At 43.3% G+C, this 17,793-nt stretch overlaps 1 protein-coding gene and 1 pseudogene across 1 annotated transcript; both read right to left on the bottom strand.

Annotated features, from left to right (window-relative positions):
* Nucleotides 1-442: 442 nt before the first annotated feature.
* On the bottom strand, nt 443-17,529 carry TBC1D25 (TBC1 domain family member 25). The gene is made up of 6 exons (XM_054566376.1): nt 17,374-17,529; nt 15,684-15,793; nt 14,349-14,503; nt 2,622-2,749; nt 2,298-2,486; nt 443-2,024 (listed from the first exon to the last, which is right to left on the bottom strand). Exons 1-6 carry the CDS (start codon nt 17,491-17,493, stop codon nt 663-665), a joined length of 2,064 nt encoding a protein of 687 aa, XP_054422351.1. The 5' UTR covers nt 17,494-17,529; the 3' UTR covers nt 443-662.
* On the bottom strand, nt 13,896-13,993 carry LOC129065297 (uncharacterized; annotated as a pseudogene).
* Nucleotides 17,530-17,793: the final 264 nt, after the last annotated feature.

Consider the following 17,793-nt stretch of genomic DNA (forward strand, 5'->3'; position numbering starts at 1 on the left):
GGGTCTGGATCCTAGAACTGGTGACGTGTGGAAAGCTAGAGGTGGTTGACCCAATGTTTCTCTCTAAGTAGCCCATACTTCCAGGCTTTGTGATGAATCTTGCCCTTTTTGAGCCAGAATCTCTCTCGTTCCTCATTCAGGGGCTTGTCCCGAAAACATACACTCACAGCCATTATCCAGACCCTAATAGGCAGACAGATGTACCACACAACAGCCTCAAAAAGGCTTCCTTAAGCAGTTCTTGACCCGGGCTCACCTTTTAGAACCAATTCTCGGCACCCACTGTCCCACCACTGGGGAAGAAGGCACTGCATGACCTACCCTCCACGAAGTGAACTATTTCAGCTCCATTGGGTAAACAGCCCCTGCGGATTCCACTTACAACAAAAACCAGGAAAAGGGCAGAGAAATAACAGACCACAGTGACCTTCATGTGTGCAAATTACAATTGTTAAAAACAAAGCAACAAAAACAGAAAAGAGGCTGTAGTCTCAATAGGACAATGCCAAAGTAGAGCCCCATACTCTCAGACCTGCAGAGAGAGGGTCCTACACTCCAACAGGTCTAGGGCTGGCAGGCAGGGAGGTAGGGTCTCATGTGGAGGCCCCCATGGCAAAGAATGAAGATGTGGTGGGGCTGATGGTGGGCCAGAGGGAGCCTAATCAAGATGAGGCTGTGGCCTCAGCTCCTTCCTCTGAATCCCACACCTCAGACTGCAGGTAATCAGCGAAGAGAGCCTTGGCCCTGCGTAGGACGCGCCCCAGGTGGTGTTTTCGCACAAGGCGGTCAAAGTGCATGGCCAGCTCGTTGTAATCCAGCCCATTGCGCATGATGTGGTCACGATGCTCCAGCAAGATGGCGAGGCAGAGAAACAGCATGAATGGGTTCCCCCGGCCAAACTCTTGGGGTGGGGGCAAGCCCAGTGGGTGTTGGGGTGGTAGGGACCTCCCAGGGTCTTGCGGGGAGCCCACCTCTGGCATCAAGGGGGATCCTGTAGCTGCATCACCAGCAGGAGAGGTCTCCTGGGAGGATGGTGGAGATGAGGAGGATGGGGAATCAGGGCGGGAAGAGGAGGAGAGCAGTGGGTCTGAAGAGTTCAGCAGGGGCTCGGAAAGGGACTTAGAGCTGATGAGGGAAGCTGGATGGGGCATGTGGACCAGAGGGTCCCTCCTGGGTCTGGTGTTATCCCTGAGTTGCTGGAGGTCATCCAGACTGGCCTGTCTCAGAAGACGCCCCCCGCCACCAGGCCCCTGGCTGGCCACAGCCAAGTGGTCGACTGCATCTTCAAAAGCACTGCCTCCCCCACCGGCAGGCCTTAACATGTGCCTTTGTCGCACAGGTCTCCCCCTGTGGCCACCAAAGCCAGTGTCTGCCCCTTGGCTGGGGGGTCCAACGAGCTCTACCTCATGCTCAGGAGGATCTGGGGGCAGTGAACTCCAGGTGACCTCAAGCATGCGGAGGGCATCATCAAAGGCAAACTCGCGCTTGAGCTCGAGCAGCAGCCAGCGGTAACAGAAGAAGAGATCATCAGCACCAGCTTCTTGTAGATACTGGTAGAAGTCAGGGTCAGCGTGTCGCAGCAGCAGCTTGAGGTGGGCGAACTTGGTGGCCATGGCACGGCCATCGGGATGGAAGTTTGCGGCTAGGCGCTTCATGATGCCACAAAAGCAGACAAAGGCATGGCCTTCGTGGTCCATGACAGCAAGGATGGGTGAGGCAAGGTCACTCATGCCCTGGCAGTAGGACACCTGTGGGTGGGTAACAGCATAGGTGGTGAGCAGGTCATGCAGTGCCCGCAGGTGTGGGCCATCCTCAGGCCCCGCATAGTAGGGGTGGGCCCGGTCAGTACGCAGCACATCCTTGAGGACAGTGCTGCGGATGAATTCCAGGTCCTCGGGACTTGCTCGCTGAGCCCACTCACTCTTAAGCTGCTCATACTCCCGACTCTTGCGTTTCATGTAGTCCATCCGTTCACGGCCTGTCAGCCCATCTGGGTACACGTTCAGCAGGTAGCGCCATACCACCTGGCCAGGGACAAAAAGGATGAAGCTGAGGTTGTACAGATGAGCCACCACGTCCCAGAGTACATCTGTCACCACCTACCCACCTGCCCTGGACCTCTGTCCTCCTTCAGAAAGTCTGCCTTCCACGTCTGTCTCCTAGCCCCTCCTGAAGACAGCTTGTTGCCCTGGAACATCACCACACCATCCCATGACAGTGTGGTCCGCCGCACGTGTCTCATGAGTTACTCATGACTGTGGGAGTGATGGGTCCAATGAGTGGCCAAGGAGGCTCACCTTTCGCAGGGAGGGTTCAACACCTCCATGATAGATCCGCAGACGCAATTCCTCAGGGCGGGAGAGCTGGCCCTCGTGGTTCAGGTATGTGTGGAACTCAGCGTCACTCAGGGGTGGCTTGAAGGGCTTGACATCCTCCCCATATGACCAGCTCAGCACCTGCTGGACCTTAGACAAGGTGCGGCCCACCTGTGAAGGAGGGAGGGAGGCCACCTGTCAGCTGGGCGGGCTAGGGGCAGGTGCCAACCAGCATGGTCAGAATCAGGGGAGCCGGGTAGGCCCTGCCCGACAACCACAGCAGGGCCCGGGGGTCCCTGAAACCACCTGAGAGAGGATGGACTGTGTGAAGGGCAGGGCAGCCGTTGTCAGTGAGGACCGTTTCTCGGCCAGCAGCACATCGGAGCCAATGACATCTTTGGGGCTGATTATGTCCCAGTCTTCCAGCAGTGGGCCTGGGCGCACAGAATGAAACAGCGTGAGAATGGGGATGGAAACACCAGGCCTCCGGGCTGGGCTCTTCTCCCACCAAAGGCAGGCAACCGCAAGACAACGAGCGACTCCCACTCTTTCTTTCCATGTCATCTAAATCATGAAAAAAAAAATAGAGCCATATATAATGCTTTTTCTACTAGACTAACTGTCTTTTATATTAGGTAACTGTCTCACAAAATTGCTGGGCAGACTCTAAAAGTAATATTTACTGTGTGCCAGGTACTGTGACAAGGTTTTAGCTTTTAATATAAATAAGAACAGGTGACAATATTTCCATAGTGCTAAGTGCCAGGAGGTGTTCTGAGCCCTTTGCAAATATTAGCTTGTTATATACTCACAACCAACCTATAATTTTGGCATTGTTACTACTGCCACTCTTTCTATGAGGAAACAGGCACGGTCAGGATCAGATAGTTGCCCAAGGCCCCACACCTAGTGAGTGAACGAACCAAAATTTGAAGGCCAGGCTGGAGTGCCTAAACTCTTAATCTATATTCATGCTAGTTTTCCTCTTACAATCAGTATGGATTGCCATGATCATTCTCATTTTTACAGACAATGACAAAAGGGTTAGCATAAGTAGCAAATGGCCACGATTCTACAGCTAAGCAATGGTAGGGCTGGGATCTGAACCTCATTTGCCTTACTCCAGAGCCCAGACAGATATTAGAAAAAATATTTTCGGAATAGGTATGTTGTGTGTGTTAGACAGAGGAAACAATGCTATGCCTGACTTTCTCCATTTCTGGCCCTGTCCCTTCTCTCTCTTCTTTAAACCCATTCACATCCTTTCTTCCCACCTCAAATTTGGTGGACAAAGCAGCAGCAAGATCTAGTGGCTTTCAAACTCTGTTATGTGAAACAAATCAACCTGGATTCATATAATGTATTGTCATTGGCAGGCAAGTGCCATCTCCAAGCAGCATTTCCATGGAGTTCGCTGTACTTTCTCCCTCGGAGCTGAAGGGGAAGCAAGCCCTAGGCCGCATTTGGATGTCGATGCCCCTCCTTGTTTACAGTGCACTGTAAACTTAAGGGGTCCAAAAGGGGAGCCTGAGAGCTACTCTAGACATGATCTCCTCCTCTGTCCCTATGTGAGTTAAGAGTGTCTCTATCTGTTCAGTTGTTTAAGCCAGAAACTTGAGAGATGTCCTTGCCGTCTCCCACATTCTCAACTCCCAAGGCCAAACTGTTGCTAAGCCCTGTGGCTTCTGCGTGCATAACGTACTTTAACTCCACCTCTTTTCTCCTTTGCACCTTATCACCCTGTCTGAGCCACCATATCTCTCACTTGAAACTGCTGCCTAACCAGTCTCTGCTTCCTCTTTGCCCCCCTCCACTCTCTCCCAACAGCTGCCAGAGTGGTCTTCCTAAAACATTAATCAGAGCATTAAAACACAACAGATAAAATGGAAGTCATACCACTGAACAGGTAAGATGAAGAAGGTCAAAATAATGGTTTGAAAGACCTAGAAGAACCCTTTCAAAGCACAGAGCTAAAGCGTCAGGGTTTGAGGGAAAAAGTAGAGAGGCCTGGAGACCTAATACACAAATATTAGGAAATGCAGTGGGGAAAGGGGATCAGGTGGAGACAGTATAATCATACAGGCATGAAGGAGAATGTCCATGAGATGAAGAAATGGTTCACCAAGTCTTAGATGGGATTACTTAACATATAACACATACAAAGGCCTCCTCTGACTCTATCCAGATGCTGATGAAATGCCCAAATTCCCAGAAGGAAGAAAAGCTCTTGCCAGCTTCCAAAGACAAGGTTCAGGCTGCGTACAACAGAAATAAGATCAGAATGGTGATGGACTTCTGTTCCACAATTCTGGAAGCAAGAAGACAGTAGCTCGCAGTACTTATGGAGCACTGAGAAGAAAGACCTAAGATCCAAGGGCTCCATGCCCAGACCAAACAGTACATATCTGTGGTGGCCAAAGGCCCTTTTCATTAAAAAAAAATATACATGTGTTTTTAAATTATTTATTTATTTATTTTTAGAGAGGAGAAGAGAGGGATAAAGAAAGAGAGAGAAACAGCAATGTGTGATTGTTTCTTGCATGCCCCCTACTGGGGACCTGGCCCGCAACCCAGGCATGTACCCTGACTGGGAATTGAACCAGCAACATTTTGGTTCCCAGGCTGGCACTCAACCACTGAGCCACACCTGCCATGGCCAAAGGAAGACATTTTTGATCACTAGAGTACATCTAACCCATGTACCTTAGTGGAAGAGAACAAAGAAGTTCTTGAAGGAAACGATTACTGAATGACTACAAGGGCTCAAGGTCGGGAAGGCAAAGGAAGGGTAAATGATGTCGGGCCACAAGTTTGTAACATATATAGTTAAACATGAAATGACAGAGACACTGTGATTGGGAGTTTGTAGATCTCAAGTGTTACTTTAGCATTCTTGAAAAATAAGCAACCTACTATAAAGAAAAGATAGTGATAGCCTGGAATTTAAAAAGAAACAAAATTTACCATCTCAGCAAAACCCAGAAGTTAAGGGTTAGGGATCAGAGGTAGAATTAGAAATAGAAGTATTGCAAAGCCAAAGCTTCTATTTCAAGGGCTAGGGAGGGTGAGAAATACTGGAGGGAAAAGTGGTCTAAAGATTTCACTGCCAATTGTGTAAAAAAGCATTAAGTCCAGCTATGGGATTTTTATGAGAGATACAGCTAAAACTAGGTGACAAAGAAAGGATGAAAACTGAAGAAAGCTGAAGGTATACTGTACCTGGCAAACACAAACAAAAATCAAGAGCAGCAATACGAATGTCAAGAAGAGGACCACTCAAGGCCAAAAATGTTACAGAAAAAGCTATATTGATTTTAAAAAGAAAGAACCCTTTAATAAAATGGGTAAAGGATTTCTACAAGCAGAAACTCCTCTAGTGGCAAAACCTGATCTGAACTGACACGAGGCTATACATAGTCTTTATGTAACCCACTAAGTGTGAATATGCATACATTTTCCTGAAGAAACACCCAGGTGTTTCATTATGGCATGTGACCTCAGGTTCTATTTGCAGTATTATATAATATATGCTATATTAAATACTCTTTTCCTCATCATAAAATTGTCAAGCCTCCCAAACCCTAAATTAATATATAAATGCTGTGCAATGCTAACCAGAAATCTTGAGTTTTCCCTATGCATGGATAAAATTACTTTAAGGTTCATATGAAAGAATTCACATTTAAGAATAGTTAAGAAAAAGGAGAGTCAAGAAAAAGAATAGTGGGAGGATGGCAATGCTTGCTTATTAAAATTCACCACAAAAGTACTGTGATAAAAATATGATGTTAGCATAGCAACAGACAAAGAGAGCCAATTGGAGGAATGCAATAGAAAGCCCAGAAATACACATAATTCCAAGTACACATGGAAACTTAACATTGACAAAAGTAGCATTTTCACATCAGTGTATAAAAGGTGGTTATTTAAAAAAGATGCTTGCACCCTGGTTGGTGTGCCTCAGTTGGTTGGAGCATCCACCAAAAGGTTGGGGGTTCTTTTCCTGGTCAGGTCTCATACCTAGGTTGTGGGTTTGAGCACCAGCTGGGGCATGTATGGGAGGCAACCAATCGATGTTTCTCTCTCTCTCTCCCCCCTTCCCTCTCTTTCTAAAATCAATAAATATATATTTTTAAAAAGAAGCTGCCATGCCTTGGCCAGGTAGCTCAGTTGGTTAGAGCATCATCCAGATATGCCAAGGTTGCAGCTTTGATCTCTGTTCAGAGCATATACGAGAAGCAACCCATGAATGAATAAATAACCAGAACAACAAATTGATGTTTCTCTTTCTTTCTCTCAAATCAATTTAAAAAACAATGCTGGTGACAGTGAATAAATACCTATCAATAATAACCTTAAATGTATATGGATTAAATGCTCCAATCAAAAGACATAGGATAGCTGAATGGATAAGAAAACATTACCCGCATATATGATGTCTATAAGAGACCCACCTCAGAACAAAAGACCCACACAGACTGAAAGTGAAGGGATGGAAGAAAATATTCCAAGAAAATGGACAGGAAAAAAAAGCTGGGGTAGCAATACTTACATCAGACAAAACAGACTTTAAAACAAAGGCCATAACAAGAGACAAAGGAGGTCACTACATAATACTTAAGGGAGTTATCCAACAAGAGGATATAACCCTTGTAAACATATATGCACCCAACATAGGAGCACCTAAATATATAAGGAAAATCTTGGAGGACTTCGAGAAAGAGATCGACAGCAATACAGTCACCATAGGGTATTTTAACACCCCACTGTCAACAATGGATAGATCTTCCAAGCAGAATATCAACAAGGGCACTGTGGCACTGAATGACACCCCAGATCAAATGGACTTAATTGATATTTACAGGACATTTCACCACAAAGAAGCAAAATACACACTCATTTCAAATGCATATGGATCATTTTCAAAGACAGACTACATATTAGGACAGAAAATAAACCTTAACAAATTCAAGAAAATTGAAATCATATCAAGCATTTTTTCAGATCACAATGGCTTGAAACTAGTAACCAACCTCAAGGAAAAAAACTCAAAAATATTCAAAATACATGGAGACTGAATAACATGTTATTAAATAATGAATGGGTTAACAGTGAGATCAAGAAAGAAATCAAAAAGTACCTGGAAACAAATGAAAATGAACACACAACAACCCAAAACCTATGGGACACAGTGAAGGCATTCCTGAGAGGGAAATTCATAGCAGTACAGGCCTATCTAAAGAAGATAGAAAATTCTCAAATAAATCTACCCTACCTTTATAAGAACTGGAGGAACAACAACAAAGCCTAGAGTGAGTAGAAGGAAGTAAATAATCAAGATCACAGCAGAATTAAATGACATAGAGACTGAAAAAAAAAAAAACCATCTCAAAATACTTCCAAGGATCAATGATTCCAGGAGCTGCTTCTTTGAAAAGTTAAAGAAAACTGACAAGCTTCTAACCAGACTCATCAAGAAAAAAAGAGAGAGGACTCATAAATAAACCCAGAAACGAAAGAGAAGTAACAACTGATACCACAGAAATACAAAGGATTATAAAAAATTACTACAAACAATTTATATGCCAAGAAATTCAACAACCTGGGTAAAGGGGGTAAATTTCTAGAAACATTCAATCTCCCAAAACTGAATCAAGGAGAGGCAGAAAGCCAGAACAGACCAATAACAACTAGAGAAATAGAAGTAGTAATAAAAAAAAAAAACTGGCACACAAAAGCCCTGGATGGCTTCATAGGTGAATTTTATGAAACATTCAAAGAAGAACTAACTCCTATTCCTATCAACTACTCCAAAAAATTCAAGAAGAGGGGAGAATCCCAAACTCTTTTTACAAGGTCAACATTATCCTAATTCCAAAAGCAGGTAAAGACAAAACAAAGAAAGAAAATTATAGGCTAGTATCTCTGATGAACATTGATGCTAAAATCCTCAACAGAATAGTGGTGATCCAGATTCAGTAATACATTAAAAAGATCATACACCATGATCAAGTGGAATTGATTCCAGGGATGGAAGGATGGTACAATATTCACAAATCAATACACGTAATACATCACATAAACAAAAGGAAAAACCAAAATCACATGATCATATCAGTAGATGCTGAAAAAACATTTGATAAAATCTAGTACCCATTGATGATAAAAAACATTCAGGAAAGTGGGAACAGAGGGAGCGTACCTTAACATAATAAAGGCCATATCATACTTACAGCCAACATCATACTTAATGGGCAAAAACCAAAAGCTTTTCCTTTAAGATCAAGAACAAGACAAGGGTGTCTGCTTTCCCCACTTTTATTCCCCATAGCACTGGAAGTCCTAGATACAGTGATCAGACAAGAAAAAGAAAAAAGACATCCAAATTGGGAAGGAGGAAATAAAACTGTCATTATTTGCAGGTGACATGATAATGTACATAGAAAACCCTACAGTCTCCATCAAAAAACTACTCAACCTAATAGGTAGATTTGGCAAAGTAGTGGGATACAAAGTCAATATTCAGAAATTAATGGCATTTTTGTGTAGCAACAATGAAGAATCATAAAGAGAAATTAGGAAAAAAAACCCCATTTAGTATAGCAACAATCAAACTAAAGTACCTAGGAATAAATTTAACCAAGGAGGTAAAAGACCTACACTCAGAAAACTATAGAACACTGAAGAAAGAAAATAAAGAAGATTCAAATAAATGGAAGCATATATCGTGTTCATGGATTGGAAGAATTAACATCTATAAATTGTCCATGCTACGCAAAGCAATCTATAGATTCAATGCAATTCTTATTAAAATACCAATGACATGTTTCACTGATCTAGAACAAATACTCTAAAAATTTATATGGCCCTGGCTGGTGTGGTTCAGTGGATTAAGTACCAGCCTGTGAATGAAATGGTTCCTTGTTCAATTCCCAATCATGGTACATGCCTGGGTTGCAGGCCAGGTCCCAAGTAGGGGCTTCATGAGAGGCAACCACACATTGATGTTTCTCTCCTTCTCTTTCTCCCTCCCTTCTCCTCTGTCTAAAAATAATAAAGTAAAATATTTTTAAAAAATTTATATGGAAACAAAACAGACTCCAAATAGCCTCAGCAATCTTGAGAAGAACAAAGTTGGAGGGATCACAATACCTGATATAAAACTATATGACAAGGCCACGGTAATCAAAACAGCCTGGTACTGGCATTAGAATAGACACATAGATCAATGGAACAGAATAGAGAGCCCAGAAATAAACCCATGTCTCTATGGTCAATTAATATTTTACAAAGGGGGCCCTGGCTGGTGTGGCTTAGTGGATTGAATCCCAGTTTGTGAACCAAAAGGTCACTGTTTCAAATCCCAGTCAATGCACATGCCTGGGTTGTAGGCCAGGTCCCTAGTTGGGGGCATGTGAGAGGCAATCAACCGATGTATATCTCGCACATCGATGTCTCTCTCCCTCTCTTTCTCCTTCCCTTCCTCTCTCTCTAAAAGTAAATAAATAGGATCCTAAAAAAAATATTTGACAATGGGGATACCAGCATACAATGGAGTAAAAACAGCCTCTTCACTAAATGATGTTGGGAGAACTATACTGGAAATGAAAAAAAGAAAAGAAAAAGAAACTAGACCTCCAAATTACACCATACACTGGAATAAACTCTAAATGGATAAAAGACTTAAATATAAGTCATGATACCATAAAAGCCCTAGTGGAAATCATAGGCAGTAAAATTTCAGATATCCCACAAAGCAATATTTTTGGTGATAGATCTCCTAGGGCAAAGGAAATAAAGGAAAAAAAATAAACAAATGGAACTACATCAAATTAAAAAGCTTCTGCATGGCTAAAGAAACCATCATCAAAATAAAAAGGGAATTGACCATATGGGAGAGCTTATTTGCCAATGATACATCAGACAAGGGTTTAATCTCCAAAATATATAGAACTCATATGACTCAACACCAGGAAGACAAACAATCCAATTAAAAAATGGGTGAAGGGACCTGAATAGACACTTCTCTAAGGAGGACATACAGATGGCCCATAGACATATGAAAAGCTGCTCGGTATCACCAGCTATCAGAGAGATGCAAATTAAAAGCACAATGAGTTGTCACCTTACTCCTGTCAGAATGGCCGTCATTAATAAGTCAACAAACAAGTGCTGGTGAGGATGTGGAGAAAAAGGCACCCTAGTGCACTGCCGTTAGGAATGCAGACTGGTATAGCCGCTGTGGAAAACAGTATGGAATTTCCTCAAAAAACTAAAAATTGAACTGCCTTTGATCCAGTGATTCCACTGCTGGGACTATAGCCTAAGAATCCCAAAACGCCAATTCAAGAAAACTTACACGCCCCTATGTTCAGAGCAGCATTATTTACAATAGCCAAGTGTTGGAAACAACTTAAGTGCCCATCAGTAGAAGAGTAGATAAAAACAAAAACAAAAACAAAAAAAAACCTGGTACATTTACACAGTGGAATACTATGCAGGAGAAAGAAAGAACTCCTACCTTTTGTGACAGAATGGAAGGGACAGAAAATATTATGCTAAGTGAAAGAAGCCAGTCAGTGAAAGACAAATACCATATGATCTCACTTATAAGAGGAATCTAATGAACAAAATAAGCTAACAAGCAAAATAGAACCTGAGGCATGGAAAAATGGAACAGACTGACAGTAGCCAGAGGGGAGTTGGGAGAGGGATAATGGTGGACAGAAGGGGAAGGGACTAGACAAAGAACATGTATGAATGACCCTTGGACATGGACAACAGTGTGGGGATTGACTGTGGGAGCGGGGGGTGGGCTGGACAGCAGAGGGCAAGGGGGGAAAAATTGGGACAACTGCAATAGAACAACAATAAAAATGATGCTGACATAATTGACTTTCTGGAATTTTTTAGAAAAGCTACATCTACTTATTACAATGTTGACAAAGTAGAGATTTATATGTAAATAAGAAAGTAATTAGCATATTAGCAGATGTAGGAGAATACTTTTATAAGCTTGTGGATGGGAGGATGTTCCAAAGTTACAGGTGAAACTCAGAAATCATAAAGAAAAAGACAGATATATGTATAAGACTGCATAGAAATTTTAATTCTTGATTAGACAAAAAAGACACCATAAACAAAGCCATAAAACAGAAGGTAAGCTGGGGAAAAAAACATTTGCAATATATCTAATAGAAAGAGGATTCATATCACAAATGCACAAATTGGCTGAAGGTCTAGGCTGGGTAATCTCCCAATTGTAGACATGACAGAAACTATTTCCCAGAAAGAGGGACTGGGCCATCCAAATGGTCACAACATGCCTGTTGCTTTCACCATCATAAACACAATCACAAGAATGCCATTAATAATATCTATAATGTCCCTGGTTGGTGTGGCTCAGTGGATAGAGCGCTTGCCTGTGAACTAAAGGGTTGCTGGTTCAATTCCTGGTCAGGGCACATGCCTGGGTTGTAGGCCAAGTGGGACCGTGCGAGAGAAAACCAACTGATGTATCTCTTGCATATCAGTGTTTCTCCCCCTCTTTCTCCCTCCCTTCCCCTCTCTCTAAAAAATAAATAAAAAAAATCTTTTAAAAAAATAATATTTATAATGAAAGCTCCATCTAATGGATACTTAATAATGTATAGTATGTTACTATTTATTTTGCATACATGCCATTTGTACATATACAAATATGAATATATTTAAGTATCTCTATATGTGGATAAATTTCTGTTTGTGTGTATGTGCAAGCATGAATAAATAAAGGACATACAAGGTTACATTCAAATCAATCAAAGTGGTTCCTGCCGGGCAAAGGGGTAGAGGATTGAGATTAGACATAGTGGTTCCAGGAGACTTCAGCATTGTTTGAAATGCCTTAATTTTTAATAAGGAGATATTTACTGGGTAATTAAAATTTAGTTTCTTTTAAAAATGCAACTCCAATCAAATTCCCATCAGGATTTTCATGGAATGATAAAATAATTCTATTTTTTTAAATATTTTATTTATTTAATTTTAGAGAGAGGGGAAGGGTGGGAAAAAGAGAGGGAAACATCAATGTGTGGTTGCCTCTCGCGCGCCCCCTGCTGGGGACCTGGCCTGCAACCCAGGCATGTGCCCTGACTGGGAATTGAACGATGTACCCTTTCGTTTGCAGGCTGGTGCTCAATTCACTGAGCTACACTAGCCAGGGCTAATTCTATGAAATGAAAAGGATAGCAGGTACACAGAATTCTAAAGAAAAAAATTTTAGAAGGAAATCATTAAATATATCATATCATAAAGTTCTGAGATTAAAATAACATGGAGCTGGTTTAGGATTTCACAGAGATTATGGTTGAAGAATCAGGAATTTAGAAATAAACCTGTGTAGATGAAGTAATTTGGTAAATAAGACAAAAGGAGGAAAAAACGGACTCCTCAGTAACTGGAAAGTTGATTCTCTTTAAAAAAATAACTTTGAAATGTCTGTCCCCCTGCTTTATCTGCATTCCTCTCAGTTCTTACGCAGTTGGGGTTTTCTTCGTGTATTTATTAGCCGAGCAGATTTGAATTCTTTACTGAAGTAGTACTACTGTGTCTATTTTACAGGTGAGGAAAATGAGGCTTGGAGAATGAGTTAAGTGACTGAGCTAAGCACATACGGCTGCTCAGGGGCAGAGGTTCCTGTAACTCTGGCTACCTGTCTTTTTCCATTTGTTTCTCTGCCCGTCTCTGTCACCATCTTTCTCTGACTCTCGTTTCACTCTGTGTCTCTCTCTTTCTCTTGTCTCTTTTTCTCAAGGCTGCCAGTCTTAACAAGGTCAAAATTTTGTAGTCAAATGCTTAAGAGCAAAGACTGGGGAGTCATTTCAACCACCACCTGGGTTCAAATCCTGCTCTCCCACTTACTGTCTGACATGGACGAGTTCTGTCCTCTTTCTGAGCCTCAGTTTCCGCATCTATAATATGCAGATAACAGTTAGCCATACCCTATCGGACTGTTTTGACAATCCAATGACTACATATTGTGTGTAAAATGGCCCCAAGCATTCAACACATTACCTATTTATATGTTATTAGGATGCTGATAAAATGCTTCAGTCACCCCAGATGGCCACAGGAGTGCCTTAAGGCTGGGAATCATGTCTTTCACTCCACAATTTTTTATTTTAAGAAATTTCAAATTTACAATACAGTTAAAAAATGAATACATTGAACATCCATACATCCTTCACCTAGCTCCTCTAACTAGTCACCATTTTGCCACATTTGCTTCATTTTGCTCTCTCTGTGTGTATACATGTTATTTTGGAGTGAATCTGTGTGTTCTGAGGGACCAGCATAGGCAAGAGCTGGGGAATAAATATGAGAAAAGAAGTAGCTCAGAGATCAAGGGAACAAATGAATGAGTGAGCAAGAATGCAAACAAATTGTAAAAAAATACAATAAAAAATTTTTAAAAATTAAAGAAATTATAATGTACTAATATACAGAAAAAGAACACAAACAAATGGATGAGTGCAAGATAAGTGAATGAATAAATACAACTACCATTACGATAATCAGCATTGTTATATTTACATATTATTTAATTGAAACACAGAATCTATAGCTCTATTGTTATATTATTAAACTGATAAGAGTAAATACTACACTTTATCTTAGCCAAAAGGCCAAGAAGCAATTATATTGCGTTATATAATTATATTTTACTAGATTATATGCTACAATAGTAAATATAAAATGATTATTGTTATTAGAGCTAATACTTTTTGAGCATTCACTATGCAGCCATGCACCATTATAGGTATTTTACAAAAATTTCCCTATAATTTTTGTAAATGTTTCATCCTCTCAATAGCCCTAAGATACCATTATCTCTACAGGTAAAGAAATTGAGGCCCAGTGACCAAGCCAGGACTTGGAACTAGGCTACCTTGCTCCTTTGCCCATTTTGAGGGGTGTATTGCAAGGGGTAGAGTCATTCTATGGGAACATGTAGGTCCCAGAGCAATTCCGCAAAGGACACTGGGTACTCACTGTCCTCAGTGGGTCGAATGTCTACACGCAGCTGCAGGTAAGGTTTGGAGGCAGTGGCGAAAGCCGTGCTGAGATCCCAGTCAGACAGGAGTGAGAGGTAAGCTTCCTGCCCCAGCCGATCCCGGCCCAGGTAGCTGATGCCAAAGTTCTTCTTCCTGGTCGTGAGAGGTGTGGTGGCTCTCAGTGCCCCAGTTGCCCCAGTACCCTGGAGGCCTCGGGGAGAGTTTCCAAAAGAATCAAGGGATGGTAGATGGTGTTGACAACTTTCTATGATGTGCAAGGTATTATGCTAAGGATTGCAGATAGATTGTTCATCTTTACTTTGTTACACAAACACAGAAACAGACACACGCCTGCTTATATCTGGAGGACACAATGGAAACTGGTAAAATATTGGTACCTTCTAGAGAGGGTAACAGGGTAGTTGAAGGACAGAAGTGGAAAGAAAGCAGTTTTGTTTCTGCGTAAAAAAACAGTCTGTATGACTGTCATTTCTCACAACAAAAGATGTCTAAGCAAAAAAGGTCAAATAACAACTAGAAATTTGTTCTTCAGATATACTTGTGTAACTATGCAAAGAAGTATGTCATGTGATGACTACTGTAACCATGGAAACATCCAATGCCCATCACTTTTGTACTCTTCTGAGTTTTGTTACCATGTGTACGTATTCCTCCAAAGTAACCACCACAGCAAAATAACCATCACACCTGCTCCCAAGAGACACACCACTTTTCATCTATCAGGTTGGCAACATTGCCAGTGTTTTCTATTAATCAGTGTTTGTGAGGGTGTGAGGGAAACATATTTTATATGCTGCTAGTGAGATTGTAAATTGGTAAAACCTGTCTGGAGAGCATTTTGGAAACATACGTTGAAATTTTTAAAAGCATAGACCCACGCTAGCTGGTGTGGTTCAGTGGACTGAATGCCAGCCTGCCAACTGGGTCGGGGGGAGGGAATCACTGGTCAGGGCACTTGCCTGGGTTGCAGGCCAAGTTCCCAGTTTGGGGCATGTAAGAGGCAACCAACTGATGTTTCCCTTACACATTGATGTTTCTCTCCCTCTCTTTCTCTGTCCCTTCCCATCTCTCTAAAAATAAATAAATAAGATCTTTGAAAAAAGTAAGAAAAAAATAAAAAGCATACACCCTTTAATCCATGACCTGATTTCCTCAAATGCTCCAACATATGCATATATGGCCGTTCACCATGGGTTTCTTTACAGTAATAAAACAAACAAATAACCTACCAAACAACAATCACGAAAAAAGCCAAACAACTGCTGTTGAGATGGGTAGTCCACTGGTCGGTCACCAGCATCCTATTACTCACCCATTCAAGTCAAACGCTCGGATGAGGATATGTTGTAACACATCTAGTGAGGTGATCTGGGGGTCAACGGCAAAAGAGCGGAACTCAGGTGGCAAGAAGCTCTCACATTTCTGGAGAGAGAAGACACGGGGTAGGCCATCAGGAGCCATATCATCATGCTGAAGCGTAGTGAGCAGTAGCAGGCAAGGTAAGAGAAGTGGCAGGGGCCATATCAAGGCGGGCATTCTAGATGATGGTGACTCTAGTTTTTGCTCTGAGCAAGGTGGGAGCATTGGGAGGATTCTGAGCAAGGAAGGATGTGCTCTGACTTAAGATTTACAGGGTCCTTCTGGCTGCTCTGCCTAGAACAGAGTAGAAGGCAAGGGAGAAAGCAGCGGTCTAGTGAGGAGGGGGCTCCTGCAGTATTCCAGGCACTCAGTCCTTTTTCTATATTCCTTCAACGATGGTTGCCAGGATCATGATGTTCAGTCTGACCTTTATTAAATCAGTTCCCCATGCTGCAACCAATCTAACACATCAAGCTACAGCAGCACTCTCCTGCTTAAATATCTTGAAAGGGTCCCCAACAGGTGGGCCTATAGGACCGCGGCCAGCCTGTCTCCTGTCAGGTTTTTTAAACTTTACACGCTGGTACTACCAAACTGCTGTAAGTTACTCTGAACACACCTTGGCTTCAGGCCTTTACTTGTGCTGATTCTGCTGTCTGGAAGGTCCTTCCCATTTTCTTCAAGTGGTCCACTCACAGCTCAGGTATCATCTCTTTTCTGAACACGCAAACCTCTACCTTAGAGCTTCCTCTAGTCCACTGAAGTGATCCGCTTACTTCTCTCCAGAATCTATGCTTTTCTTAGCACCACCAGTGCCACTACCCTACTCCGACTCACCATCACTGCTTGTTGGAACTAGGGCAACAGCTTTCTTACTCAGAGTACACACCAAAGGCCCTTCACAATCTGCCCCTCTCTCACCTCTGTGATTCACCTTCATCCACTCTTTCCCTCACTCTCTTGGCTCCAGCAATAAGGGAACCTAAGAGCACATGCCAAGCTCATCCACACCTCCCAGCCTTTGCCCTTGCTATTCCCTCTACCTAGAACACTCCCCCCAATAGGCACACACTGATTCCTTTTAATTCCGGTCTCTGCTCCTTAAATACCTCTCTGGGAATTTCCCTATACAACCTTGGCTAAAGTAACACCCTTGTTCAGGACCTTTTTTTATTATTTTCTCATGACATTCACCAGTGTCTGAAGCATCTCATTTATTTAGCTGTTCATCTCCTCCACGAACTGTCAGCTCATCCAGGTAGGGACTTGAAGAAAAGTGCACTCTCAACACATGTTAACTGACTTTGGTGCCTCCTTTTCAGACAGCACCCCCACCCCCACCCATTGCTCAGGGCCTCACTCCTCAACTATTAAGGGCCCTCCTCCATCCCTATAGCCTCTCTTCTCTACCCACGATCTCCACTCATCCGCTCCATAGGCCCTTACGTCTCCACACCTTCCAGCCCTGCCCTGTATTCCCAGGTCCAGCCTAATCCAACCCCTGCCACCATCACTAGGCCCTCAAGCCTCGCCCCTCAGGTAACACCCCAAATCTCAGGTCCCGCCCTCCATCCTGGTACAGCCATCACCTTCTCCTCCCCTGGGAACCCTGGGCAGTCTGGTTGAGCGTCAGCCAACCTCACCTTGACTCGGACCCGTACCACCTCTCGCTCCTCCTCCTCAGCCACTGCCGCTTGGACTCCCCCGCCAGGTGAGGGCGCTCCAGAGCCGGCCAAGTCCGAGGACGCAGAGGCCGTCGCCATCCCGCCGCCACCCCCTTTAGGGTGACAGGTGACAGTTGCCTCCCCACTCCTGCGTGCACTCCAGAGTGCGGCTCCCGCAGCCCCACCTTGCGCCCGGGCGCAGGCGCAAAGGGCGCTCCGCGACCCTAGCAACCCCTACCACCGCCCCTCCCACCTGGCAGAGTGGAGGTCGCCTCTGCGCGTGCGTATAGAGTACAGTAGCCAGAAACCCCGCCCCCCAAAGTGGGGCAGGTGCCTCACTTCAGCCAGTGCGCAGGCGCACAATGAGACCCCGCCTTCCCGTGTCGCGATTTATTTGTT

Source organism: Pteronotus mesoamericanus, unplaced genomic scaffold, assembly GCF_021234165.1.
Source record: "Pteronotus mesoamericanus isolate MK-2021 breed Mesoamerican mustached bat unplaced genomic scaffold, CSHL_Meso_final contig_173, whole genome shotgun sequence".
Classification (NCBI taxonomy): domain Eukaryota; kingdom Metazoa; phylum Chordata; class Mammalia; order Chiroptera; family Mormoopidae; genus Pteronotus; species Pteronotus mesoamericanus.

Coding starts and splice junctions, on each gene's coding strand:
- TBC1D25 (XM_054566376.1), bottom strand. CDS start 17,493: ATGGCGACGGCCTCTGCGTCCTCGGACTTGGCCGGCTCTGGAGCGCCC. Junction 14,504..15,683: donor CGAGCGTTTGACTTGAATGG/GTGAGTAATAGG, acceptor TCTCACGACCAG/GAAGAAGAACTTTGGCATCA. Junction 2,750..14,348: donor CATTCGACCCACTGAGGACA/GTGAGTACCCAG, acceptor CTGTGCGCCCAG/GCCCACTGCTGGAAGACTGG.